Below are 14,209 nucleotides of genomic sequence, written 5' to 3' on the forward strand. Positions count from 1 at the left end.
GGGCAGCGGCAGAATGCACCCTAAGAAACGACGGCGTAAGAGACTTATGACAGTCGTATCTTAGGCTAATGTCGGCGAATCTAGCTTTCTGAATACAGAAAAAAGATACGCCGGCGCAGCTTAGCAATTATGGATACGCCGGCGCAGCTTAGCAATTATGGATACGCCGGCGCAGCTTAGCAATTATGGATACGTCGGCGCAGCTTAGCAATTATGGATACGTCGGCGCAGCTTAGCAATTATGGATACGCCGGCGCAGCTTAGCAATTATGGAAACGCCGGCGCAGCTTAGCAATTATGGATACGTCGGCGCAGCTTAGCAATTATGGATACGCCGGCGCAGCTTAGCAGTTATGGATACGCCGGCGCAGCTTAGCAATTATGGATACGTCGGCGCAGCTTAGCAATTATGGATACGCCGGCGCAGCTTAGCAGTTATGGATACGCCGGCGCAGCTTAGCAATTATGGATACGCCGGCGCAGCTTAGCAATTATGGATACGCCGGCGCAGCTTAGCAGTTATGGATACGCCGGCGCAGCTTAGCAATTATGGATACGCCGGCGCAGCTTAGCAATTATGGATACGCCGGCGCAGCTTAGCAGTTATGGATACGCCGGCGCAGCTTAGCAATTATGGATACGCCGGCGCAGCTTAGCAGTTATGGATACGCCGGCGCAGCTTAGCAATTATGGAAACGCCGGCGCAGCTTAGCAGTTATGGAAACGCCGGCGCAGCTTAGCAATTATGGATACGCCGGCGCAGCTTAGCAATTATGGATACGCCGGCGCAGCTTAGCAATTATGGATACGCCGGCGCAGCTTAGCAGTTATGGAAACGCCGGCGCAGCTTAGCAATTATGGATACGCCGGCGCAGCTTAGCAATTATGGATACGCCGGCGCAGCTTAGCAGTTATGGAAACGCCAGCGCAGCTTAGCAATTATGGATACGCCGGCGCAGCTTAGCAATTATGGATACGCCGGCGCAGCTTAGCAATTATGGATACGCCGGCGCAGCTTAGCAATTATGGATACGCCGGCGCAGCTTAGCAATTATGGATACGCCGGCGCAGCTTAGCAGTTATGGAAACGCCGGCGCAGCTTAGCAATTATGGAAACGCCGGCGCAGCTTAGCAGTTATGGAAACGCCGGCGTAATTGTTCTCTGAATCTACCCCATTGCCATTATCAGCGGCACATTGTTCTGTGTCTGGCCACTTTACAAACCCCAAACATGGTGACCCAGAAATCAGCCCACATAGTACAGGGGCCCCCGGGGGCCACAGACCCAGAGCTCCACCCTACAGAGAATGACCCCCAATCCACAACAAAAACAGATACCGAGAATCCCAACATACAGGACAGGGGAAGTAGTACTGTGCAGAGTCCATACATACAGAATAAGGAGAGATACCGAGAATTACACCCGACATACAGGACAGGAGAAGTAGTACTGTGCAGAGTCCATACATACAGAATAAGGACAGATACCGAGAATTACACCCGACATACAGGACAGGGGAAGTAGTACTGTGCAGAGTCCATACATACAGAATGAGAGGAGATACCGAGAATTACACCCGACATACAGGACAAGAGAAGTAGTACTGTGCAGAGTCCATACATACAGAATAAGGAGAGATACCGAGAATTATACCCGACATACAGGACAGGAGAAGTAGTACTGTGCAGAGTCCATACACACAGAATAAGAGGAGATACCGAGAATTACACCCGACATACAGGACAGGAGAAGTAGTACTGTGCAGAGTCCATACATACAGAATAAGAAGAGATACCGAGAATTACACCCGACATACAGGACAGGAGAAGTAGTACTGTGCAGAGCCCATACATACAGAATAAGGAGAGATACCGAGAATTATACCCGACATACAGGACAGGAGAAGTAGTACTGTGCAGAGTCCATACACACAGAATAAGAGGAGATACCGAGAATTACACCCGACATACAGGACAGGAGAAGTAGTACTGTGCAGAGTCCATACATACAGAATAAGAGGAGATACCGAGAATTACACCCGACATACAGGACAGGAGAAGTAGTACTGTGCAGAGTCCATACATACAGAATAAGGACAGATACCGAGAATTACACCCGACATACAGGACAGGAGAAGTAGTACTGTGCAGAGTCCATACATACAGAATAAGAGGAGATACCGAGAATTACACCCGACATACAGGACAGGAGAAGTAGTACTGTGCAGAGTCCATACATACAGAATAAGGACAGATACCGAGAATTACACCCGACATACAGGACAGGAGAAGTAGTTCTGTGCAGAGTCCATACATACAGAATAAGGAGAGATACCGAGAATTACACCCGACATACAGGACAAGAGAAGTAGTACTGTGCAGAGTCCATACATACAGAATAAGGAGAGATACCGAGATCTACACCCGACATACAGGACAGGGGAAGTAGTACTGTGCAGAGTCCATACATACAGAATAAGAGGAGATACCGAGAATTACACCCGACATACAGGACAAGAGAAGTAGTACTGTGCAGAGTCCATACATACAGAATAAGGAGAGATACCGAGATCTACACCCGACATACAGGACAGGGGAAGTAGTACTGTGCAGAGTCCATACATACAGAATAAGAGGAGATACCGAGAATTACACCCGACATACAGGACAGGAGAAGTAGTACTGTGCAGAGTCCATACATACAGAATGAGAGGAGATACCGAGAATTACACCCGACATACAGGACAGGAGAAGTAGTACTGTGCAGAGTCCATACATACAGAATAAGGAGAGATACCGAGAATTACACCCGACATACAGGACAGGAGAAGTAGTACTGTGCAGAGTCCATACATACAGAATAAGGACAGATACCGAGAATTACACCCGACATACAGGACAGGGGAAGTAGTACTGTGCAGAGTCCATACATACAGAATAAGGAGAGATACCGAGAATTACACCCGACATACAGGACAGGGGAAGTAGTACTGTGCAGAGTCCATACACACAGAATAAGAGGAGATACCGAGAATTACACCCGACATACAGGACAGGGGAAGTAGTACTGTGCAGAGTCCATACATACAGAATAAGAGGAGATACCGAGAATTACACCCGACATACAGGACAGGAGAAGTAGTACTGTGCAGAGTCCATACATACAGAATAAGGAGAGATACCGAGAATTACACCCGACATACAGGACAGGAGAAGTAGTACTGTGCAGAGCCCATACATACAGAATAAGGAGAGATACCGAGATCTACACCCGACATACAGGACAGGAGAAGTAGTACTGTGCAGAGCCCATACATACAGAATAAGAAGAGATACCGAGAATTACACCCGACATACAGGACAGGAGAAGTAGTACTGTGCAGAGTCCATACATACAGAATAAGGAGAGATACCGAGAATTACACCCGACATACAGGACAGGAGAAGTAGTACTGTGCAGAGCCCATACATACAGAATAAGAAGAGATACCGAGAATTACACCCGACATACAGGACAGGAGAAGTAGTACTGTGCAGAGTCCATACATACAGAATAAGGAGAGATACCGAGAATTACACCCGACATACAGGACAGGAGAAGTAGTACTGTGCAGAGTCCATACATACAGAATAAGAGGAGATACCGAGAATTACACCCGACATACAGGACAGGAGAAGTAGTACTGTGCAGAGTCCATACATACAGGATAAGGAGAGATACCGAGATCTACACCCGACATACAGGACAGGAGAAGTAGTACTGTGCAGAGTCCATACATACAGAATAAGAGGAGATACCGAGAATTACACCCGACATACAGGACAGGGGAAGTAGTACTGTGCAGAGTCCATACATACAGAATAAGAGGAGATACCGAGAATTACACCCGACATACAGGACAGGAGAAGTAGTACTGTGCAGAGTCCGTACATACAGAATAAGAGGAGATACCGAGAATTACACCCGACATACAGGACAGGAGAAGTAGTACTGTGCAGAGTCCATACATACAGAATGAGAGGAGATACCGAGAATTACACCCGACATACAGGACAGGGGAAGTAGTACTGTGCAGAGTCCATACATACAGAATAAGAGGAGATACCGAGAATTACACCCGACATAAGAGAAGTAGTACTGTGCAGAGTCCATACATACAGAATAAGGAGAGATACCGAGAATTACACCCGACATACAGGACAGGAGAAGTAGTACTGTGCAGAGCCCATACATACAGAATAAGGAGAGATACCGAGAATTACACCCGACATACAGGACAGGAGAAGTAGTACTGTGCAGAGCCCATACATACAGAATAAGGAGAGATACCGAGATCTACACCCGACATACAGGACAGGAGAAGTAGTACTGTGCAGAGTCCATACATACAGAATAAGAGGAGATACCGAGAATTACACCCGACATAAGAGAAGTAGTACTGTGCAGAGTCCATACATACAGAATAAGAGGAGATACCGAGAATTACACCCGACATAAGAGAAGTAGTACTGTGCAGAGTCCATACATACAGAATAAGAGGAGATACCGAGAATTACACCCGACATAAGAGAAGTAGTACTGTGCAGGAATAGTAAATGATGACTTACCTCTGTGTCTGTATTTGGGAAGTCTCATTCATCCTCAGTATCTCTGTATATATATATATATAAGGGGGAGGGGCAGTACTGGTTCCAGCTCACCTGTGTGTGATGAAGGTGAATGGAGGACGATCATTGTGTATTATAAACACTGATTTGGAATTCTTCCTGCGGAGCGCAAACATAAAGGTAACACATACAAATACACACACAGGTAATACATGTACAGGTAACAGATACAAATACACATACACATGTAACACACACATACACAGGTAACACACACACAGGTAACACATACACAGGTAACACATACACAGGTAACACATACACAGGTAATGCATACACAGGTAACACATACACAGGTAATGCATACACAGGGAACACATACACATGGAACACACACAGGTAACACACACACAGGAAACACACACACAAGTAACACACACACACACACAGGTAATGCATACACACACATGTAATGCATACACAGGTAACACATACACAGGTAACACACACACAGGTAATGCATACACAGGTAACACATACACAAGTAATGCATACACAGGGAACACATACACATGGAACACACACAGGTAATGCATACGCAGGGAACACATAAACATGTAACACACACAGGTAATGCATACACAGGTAACACACACACAGGTAATGCATACACAGGTAACACACACAGGTAATGCATACACAGGTAACACACACACAGGTAATGCATACACAGGTAACACACACAGGTAATGCATACACAGGTAACACATACACAGGTAACACACATACACAGGAAACACACACACAAGTAACACACACACAGGTAATGCATACACAGGTAACACACACAGGTAATGCATACACAGGTAACACACACAGGTAACACACACAGGTAATGCATACACAGGTAACACACACAGGTAATGCATACACAGGTAACACACACACAGGTAACACACATACACAGGAAACACACACACAAGTAACACACACACAGGTAACACACACACAGGTAATGCATACACAGGTAACACACACACAAGTAACACACACACAGGTAACACACACACACAAGTAACACATACACAGGTAACACACACACACAGGTAACACACACACAGGTAACACACACACAGGTAACACACACACACACACACACACAGGTAATGCATACGCAGGGAACACACACACACACAGGTAACACACACACAAGTAACACACACACAGGTAACACACACACACAAGTAACACATACACAGGTAACTGCTTCTATGAACCCCCCTCAGCGCTCTCCTCATGATAATTAGTCACCTTGGACTAATTAAACGTGTTTCCTCCTTTGCATCCTGTCAGTTTTCTCCGCCATTCCTCGGTATATAAAAAAAGAAAAGAGACCCAAATAGTGTTTATATCAAATTTGGTTGAATGTTTTATTTTCCTACCATCTTGGAAGAGAAGAAGATGGTGGTGGTGTTCCTCGGATCCACCAGACACTCCCTCCTCCAGGCTGTGATTGAAGAGAACGCTGGCCACGCCTCCCTGTACCGGAAGCCATCTGGGTTAGGCAGGGTTTAGGTTAGGGATCAGTTTATGGTTTGGGGTTAGGGTTAGAGTTCGGGTTTGGGTTAACATTTCAGTTTAGGGTTAGGATTGGGGTTTGGGTGAGTTTGGGTTTAGGGTTAGAGTAGGGGTTGGGGTTAGGATTTAGGGTTAGGGTGAGTTTGGGTTTAGGGTTAGAGTTTGGGGTTCGGGTTTAGGGTTAGAGTTTGGGTTTAGGGTTCGGGTTTAGGGTTAGAGTTTGGGTTTAGGGTTAGAGTTTGGGTTTAGGGTTCGGGTTTAGGGTTAGTGTTTGGGTTTAGGGTTAGAGTTTGGGTTTAGGGTTAGAGTTAGGGGTTCGGGTTTAGGGTTAGAGTTTGGGTTTAGGGTTAGAGTTTGGGTTTAGGGTTCGGGTTTAGGGTTAGTGTTTAGGGTTAGTGTTTGGGTTTAGGGTTAGTGTTTGGGTTTAGGGTTAGTGTTTGGGGTTCGGGTTTAGGGTTAGAGTTTGGGTTTAGGGTTTGGGTTAGTGTTTGGGTTTAGGGTTAGAGTTTGGGTTTAGTGTTCGGGTTTAGGGTTAGTGTTTGGGTTTAGGGTTAGAGTTTGGGTTTAGGGTTAGTGTTTGGGTTTAGGGTTAGTGTTTGGGGTTAGGGTTCGGGTTTAGGGTTAGAGTTTGGGTTTAGGGTTTGGGTTAGTGTTTGGGTTTAGGGTTAGAGTTTGGGTTTAGTGTTCAGGTTTAGGGTTAGTGTTTGGGTTTAGGATTAGAGTTTGGGTTTAGGGTTAGTGTTTGGGTTTAGGGTTAGTGTTTGGGGTTAGAGTAAGGGTTAGAGTTTGGGTTTAGGGTTCGGGTTTAGGGTTAGTGTTTGGGTTTAGGGTTAGAGTTTGGGTTTAGGGTTAGTGTTTGGGTTTAGGGTTAGTGTTTGGGTTTAGGGTTAGAGTTTGGGTTTAGGGTTCGGGTTTAGGGTTAGTGTTTGTGTTTAGGGTTAGTGTTTGGGTTTAGGGTTAGTGTTTGGGGTTAGAGTTAGGGTTCGGGTTTAGGGTTAGAGTTTGGGTTTGGGTTAGTGTTTGGGTTTAGGGTTAGAGTTTGGGTTTAGGGTTAGTGTTTGGGTTTAGGGTTAGTGTTTGGGTTTAGGGTTTGGGTTAGTGTTTGGGTTTAGGGTTAGAGTTTGGGTTTAGGGTTCGGGTTTAGGGTTAGTGTTTGGGTTTAGGGTTAGAGTTTGGGTTTAGGGTTAGTGTTTGGGTTTAGGGTTAGAGTTTGGGTTTAGGGTTAGAGTTCGGGTTTAGGGTTAGTGTTTGGGTTTAGGGTTAGAGTTCGGGTTTAGGGTTAGTGTTTGGGTTTAGGGTTAGTGTTTGGGTTTAGGGTTAGTGTTTGGGTTTAGGGTTAGAGTTTGGGTTTAGGGTTCGGGTTTAGGTTTAGGGTTAGTGTTTGTGTTTAGGGTTAGTGTTTGGGTTTAGGGTTAGAGTTTGGGTTTAGGGTTAGTGTTTGGGGTTAGAGTTCGGGTTTAGGGTTAGAGTTTGGGTTTAGGGTTAGTGTTTGGGGTTAGAGTAAGGGTTTGGGTTTAGGGTTAGGGTTTGGGTTTAGGGTTAGGGTTAGAGGTTAGGGTTAGGCCGGGTACTAACGAGCAAACATGTACGGTGAAACCGGTCCGTCGGACCGTTTTCACCGTACATGCCTGCCAGAGGGCTTCTGTACGATGGTTGTACTAACCATCGTACAGAAGTCCGCGCGTAAACATTAAGCGGGGCGTGTCCGCGTCGTCGCCGCGATGATGACGCGGCGATGACGCGGCGACGTGGTCAGGCCTGCCATTTAAAGGCTTCCACGCATGTGTCGAAGTCATTCGACGCATGCGAGGGACGGCGGGCGCTCGGACATGTACGGTAGGTCTGTACTGACGACCGTACATGTCCGAGCGGGCAGGATTCCAGCGGACGGTTTTAAAACACGTCCAGGAATATTTGTCTGCTGGGAAAAGGCCCGGCGGGCAAATGTTTGCTGGAATTCGGCCCGCTCGCGCCCACACACGACCAAACATGTCTGCTGAAACTGGGCCTTAGAGTTTGGGTTTAGGGTTAGTGTTTGGGGTTAGAGTTAGGGTTCGGGTTTAGGTTTAGGGTTCCGGTTTAGGGTTAGTGTTTGGGGTTAGTGTTTGGGTTAGAGTTTGGGTTTAGGGTTCGGGTTTAGGGTTAGGGTTAGTGTTTGGGTTTAGGGTTAGAGTTTGGGTTTAGGGTTAGAGTTTGGGTTTAGGGTTAGAGGTTAGAGTTTGGGTTAGAGTTTGGGTTTAGGGTTAGTGTTTGGGGTTAGAGTAAGGGTTCGGGTTTAGGGTTAGTGTTTGGTTTTAGGGTTAGAGTTTGGGTTTAGGGTTAGAGTTTGGGTTTAGGGTTAGTGTTTGGGGTTAGAGTTAGGGTTCGGGTTTAGGTTTAGGGTTAGGGTTCAGGTTTAGTGTTTGGGGTTAGGGTTAGTGTTTGGGTTTAGGGTTAGATTTTGGGTTTAGGGTTCGGGTTTAGGGTTAGTGTTTGTGTTTAGGGTTAGAGTTTGGGTTTAGGGTTAGAGGTTAGAGTTTGGGGTGTTTGGGCGGAAGTTAGTTTTGGGGTGCTTTGACTATATTAATAGTATATTCATGATAAAAATATATTTTCTGTCTGGATAAAGTTCTTAAAGCCATTTCTGTTTTCTGATATGTGGCGATGTAAGTGCGATAATTTATGTATATGATGTGAGGACCCGCCATGGAAAATAAGGAGGAATAAGTGACAAAGGGTCTCCTTCCAGGGTCCGGGCTTCCCCAGTAACCAGAGGGCTGAGCATGCAGGTTGTCGTAGTCCTTATAATCAAGGACCTGACCGTTCAGCTGGACTCTATGTGGTCATATCTTGAAGATAGAGTGACTGAGTTCTAGGAATGAAGCAAACATCTTGGGACACGTAGTCCAGGGAGCCAAGATTTGCATTCAACTGGACTGTTTTGAACTACAAATAGCAGCCAGCTGGGGAAGAAGAAGAGGATGCTGGGAGAGGTAATAAAGGGCCTGTAAGTGGGTGGGATCTTCCTCTTGGGACTTGAAACCTCGAAGAAAGTGACTCTGGGTTGGTGTGTGCTGTGGCCGAGTCGCAGCCTATGCTACAGAGAGAGTCATCGCGTGCGGCGAGTGCAGAGCATACACTGCCAGTTACCGACTGGAGGCCGCTCTTCACACATCCATGCCAGATCCAGCATGGCTGAAGCGCGGTGTCACCGGACCACGTTACCCCCTCAGTGGGGCTCCACCGAGGCCTATATCTGAGACCCCTCCCACTTCTATTACCACAAGGGACACTGCATGCAGACACCATTGTCTTGTGTCCATCACAGCGGAATATATTGGGCTCTTCACCATATCCCTCTTTCCACCTGGGAGAGCGATTGGTTTTACCGATCTCCTCTATGTGGGATTATACGGTCTGTAGACACAGGAGACTCGTTTTAGATTTGTTGTTGGTTTTGGTCTTTCATCTTTGTGGAACTACAAATACCAGCCACCCGATTTCACAACACTGCTTTGTGTCTGTACAGACTTAGAGAATCCCTCAGCACTTTCATGGAGGATCTTCTTGGTTTTCTTATTCATTTCCCGCCCGCCATATAGCAGAATGATATATATCCGGATTGGGCATCATAAGATCTCCACTACGATCGCACGCCCGCCAGGGTTAGGGTTATCGATCGTTGGTGTGGTGTTTCAGTCAGACATACCACATCACCGATCTCGGTAAAAAGCCTCGGACTTAGGCTCTTTACCATGTGATCAGGAAGAGACATTTATCAGCTTTTCATTCACTGACAGACGCGAGTAGAAGAGAGCCGATTGGCTGCTCTCCTGAAAGGGGGGCCTGCGCTGATAGATTATCAGTGCAGCCCCCCTGAGAATGCCCACAAGGGATGCCCATCCAGGGCCACCAGGGTTGCAAATCAGTGCCATTAGAGGTGCCAATTAGTGCCCATCAGTAATGCCTGCCAGTGCCTCCTCATTAGTGCTGCCTGTCACTGCCTCCTCATCAGTGCCCCCTATCAGTGCCACATATCATTGCTCCTATCAGTGCTCCTATTAGTGCCTATCAGTGCCCATCAATATCGCCTATCAGTGGTCCCTTTCAGTGCCTATCAGTGCAACCTATCGGTGCTCCTATTAGTGCCTATCAGTGCCCTTTAATGCCGCCTATCAGTGTCCATCAGTGCCTCCTTTCAGTGCCTCTTATCAGTGCCTATCAATGCCGCCTATCAGTGCCTCCTATCAATGTCACCTTTCAATGCCACCTTTCAATGCCCATCATTGCCACCCATCAGTGCCGCATATCAGAGCCACTTATTAGTGCCCATCAGTGCCACCTCATTATTTCCACTCATCAGTGCCCATCGGTGAAGGAGAAAACGTCCTTATTTACAAAACTTGCATAACAGAAACAAAGAAAACATTTTTCTTTTTCATTTGTTTAACAAAAAATAAAATTCCAGAGATGATCAAATATCACCAAAAGAAATCTCTATTTGTGGCCTGGAAAACCCCTGTGCTTAGTTATGATGTCATAGTGAACGAGAAATTGATGGCTATCTTGCTTGACACGCACGATAAGGCGGTCATGGATTGCGTATGCTCAGCCTTCCCGGATTGGCAGCATGCTCCTTTCAATTTAGGGCTCTTCCGGCCCGCCCCCCGTGGACTCCTCCTCTCTTTCTTTTTACCAGTATATCATGCTTACTGTATGGACTGCATATTCCTGGTAGGCAGCATTGCTCCTGATAGGATCAGTGATATTTTATGATTTTGTATTTTTATTATTGTCCTTTGTTGGCTACTTTATGTAACCGTCTATCTGTATTCCTCTTCACGTTCCGTCTATCTGTACTCCTCTTCACGTTCCGTCTATCTGTATTCCTCTTCACGTTCCGTCTATCTGTATTCCTCTTCACGTTCCGTCTATCTGTATTCCTCTTCACGTTCCGTCTATCTGTACTCCTCTTCACGTTCCGTCTATCTGTATTCCTCTTCACGTTCCGTCTATCTGTATTCCTCTTCACGTTCCGTCTATCTGTATTCCTCTTCACGTTCCGTCCATCTGTATTCCTCTTCACGTTCCGTCTATCTGTATTCCTCTTCACGTTCCGTCCATCTGTATTCCTCTTCACGTTCCGTCTATCTGTATTCCTCTTCACGTTCTGTCCATCTGTATTCCTCTTCATGTTCCGTCCGTCTGTATTCCTCTTCACGTTCCGTCTATCTGTATTCCTCTTCACGTTCCGTCTATCTGTATTCCTCTTCACGTTCCGTCTATCTGTATTCCTCTTCACGTTCCGTCTATCTGTATTCCTCTTCACGTTCCGTCTATCTGTACTCCTCTTCACGTTCCGTCCGTCTGTATTCCTCTTCACGTTCCGTCTATCTGTATTCCTCTTCACGTTCCGTCTATCTGTATTCCTCTTCACGTTCCGTCCATCTTTACTCCTCTTCACGTTCCGTCTATCTGTATTCCTCTTCACGTTCCGTCCATCTGTATTCCTCTTCACGTTCCGTCTATCTGTATTCCTCTTCACGTTCCGTCCATCTGTATTCCTCTTCACGTTCCGTCTATCTGTACTCCTCTTCACGTTCCGTCCGTCTGTATTCCTCTTCACGTTCCGTCTATCTGTATTCCTCTTCACGTTCCGTCTATCTGTATTCCTCTTCACGTTCCGTCCATCTTTACTCCTCTTCACGTTCCGTCTATCTGTATTCCTCTTCACGTTCCGTCCATCTGTATTCCTCTTCACGTTCCGTCTATCTGTATTCCTCTTCACGTTCCGTCCATCTGTATTCCTCTTCACGTTCCGTCTATCTGTATTCCTCTTCACGTTCCGTCCATCTGTATTCCTCTTCACGTTCCGTCTATCTGTATTCCTCTTCACGTTCCGTCCATCTGTATTCCTCTTCACGTTCCGTCTATCTGTATTCCTCTTCACGTTCCGTCCATCTTTACTCCTCTTCACGTTCCGTCTATCTGTATTCCTCTTCACGTTCCGTCCATCTGTATTCCTCTTCACGTTCCGTCTATCTGTATTCCTCTTCACGTTCCGTCTATCTGTATTCCTCTTCACGTTCTGTCCATCTGTATTCCTCTTCACGTTCCGTCTATCTGTATTCCTCTTCACGTTCCGTCTATCTGTATTCCTCTTCACGTTCCGTCTATCTGTATTCCTCTTCACGTTCCGTCTATCTGTATTCCTCTTCACGTTCCGTCTATCTGTATTCCTCTTCACGTTCCGTCTATCTGTATTCCTCTTCACGTTCCGTCTATCTGTATTCCTCTTCACGTTCCGTCTATCTGTATTCCTCTTCACGTTCCGTCTATCTTTACTCCTCTTCACGTTCCGTCTATCTGTATTCCTCTTCACGTTCCGTCTATCTGTATTCCTCTTCACGTTCCGTCTATCTGTATTCCTCTTCACGTTCCGTCTATCTGTATTCCTCTTCACGTTCCGTCCATCTGTATTCCTCTTCACGTTCCGTCCATCTGTATTCCTCTTCACGTTCCGTCTATCTGTATTCCTCTTCACGTTCCGTCTATCTGTATTCCTCTTCACGTTCCGTCCATCTGTATTCCTCTTCACGTTCCGTCCATCTGTATTCCTCTTCACGTTCCGTCCATCTGTATTCCTCTTCACGTTCCGTCTATCTGTATTCCTCTTCACGTTCCGTCTATCTGTATTCCTCTTCACGTTCCGTCTATCTGTATTCCTCTTCACGTTCCGTCCATCTGTATTCCTCTTCACGTTCCGTCCGTCTGTATTCCTCTTCACGTTCCGTCCATCTGTATTCCTCTTCACGTTCCGTCTATCTGTATTCCTCTTCACGTTCCGTCTATCTGTATTCCTCTTCACGTTCCGTCTATCTGTATTCCTCTTCACGTTCCGTCTATCTGTATTCCTCTTCACGTTCTGTCCATCTGTATTCCTCTTCACGTTCCGTCCATCTGTATTCCTCTTCACGTTCCTTCCATCTGTATTCCTCTTCACGTTCCGTCCATCTGTATTCCTCTTCACGTTCCGTCCATCTGTATTCCTCTTCACGTTCCGTCCATCTGTATTCCTCTTCACGTTCCGTCTATCTGTATTCCTCTTCACGTTCCGTCTATCTGTATTCCTCTTCACGTTCCGTCTATCTGTATTCCTCTTCACGTTCCGTCCATCTGTATTCCTCTTCACGTTCCGTCCATCTGTACTCCTCTTCACGTTCTGTCCATCTGTATTCCTCTTCACGTTCCGTCTATCTGTATTCCTCTTCACGTTCCGTCTATCTGTATTCCTCTTCACGTTCCGTCTATCTGTATTCCTCTTCACGTTCCGTCTATCTGTATTCCTCTTCACGTTCCGTCTATCTGTACTCCTCTTCACGTTCCGTCTATCTGTATTCCTCTTCACGTTCCGTCCATCTGTATTCCTCTTCACGTTCCGTCTATCTGTACTCCTCTTCACGTTCCGTCTATCTGTATTCCTCTTCACGTTCCGTCTATCTGTATTCCTCTTCACGTTCCGTCTATCTGTACTCCTCTTCACGTTCCGTCTATCTGTACTCCTCTTCACGTTCCGTCCATCTGTATTCCTCTTCACGTTCTGTCCATCTGTATTCCTCTTCACGTTCCGTCCGTCTGTATTCCTCTTCACGTTCCGTCTATCTGTATTCCTCTTCACGTTCCGTCTATCTGTATTCCTCTTCACGTTCCGTCTATCTGTATTCCTCTTCACGTTCCGTCTATCTGTATTCCTCTTCACGTTCCGTCTATCTGTATTCCTCTTCACGTTCCGTCTATCTGTATTCCTCTTCACGTTCTGTCCATCTGTATTCCTCTTCACGTTCCGTCCGTCTGTATTCCTCTTCACGTTCTGTCCATCTGTATTCCTCTTCACGTTCCGTCCGTCTGTATTCCTCTTCACGTTCCGTCTATCTGTATTCCTCTTCACGTTCCGTCCGTCTGTATTCCTCTTCACGTTCTGTCCATCTGTATTCCTCTTCACGTTCCGTCCATCTGTATTCCTCTTCACGTTCCGTCTATCTGT

General features: G+C 46.3%; 1 protein-coding gene across 2 annotated transcripts in view; it reads right to left on the bottom strand.

The window, feature by feature from the left end:
• Window positions 1–4,704, bottom strand: part of LOC120920858 (V-type proton ATPase catalytic subunit A-like) — a 50,791-nt gene extending 46,087 nt beyond the window's left edge. For both annotated transcript variants that reach the window (XM_040333211.1, XM_040333210.1), the window contains exon 1: window positions 4,609–4,704. In XM_040333211.1, coding sequence (XP_040189145.1) covers window positions 4,609–4,636 — 28 coding nt within the window. In that variant the 5' untranslated portion in view covers window positions 4,637–4,704. The remainder of the gene's footprint in view (window positions 1–4,608) is intronic.
• Between the last annotated feature and the right edge of the window lie 9,505 nt (window positions 4,705–14,209).

This window comes from Rana temporaria, chromosome 13, assembly GCF_905171775.1.
Source record: "Rana temporaria chromosome 13, aRanTem1.1, whole genome shotgun sequence".
NCBI lineage: Eukaryota > Metazoa > Chordata > Amphibia > Anura > Ranidae > Rana > Rana temporaria.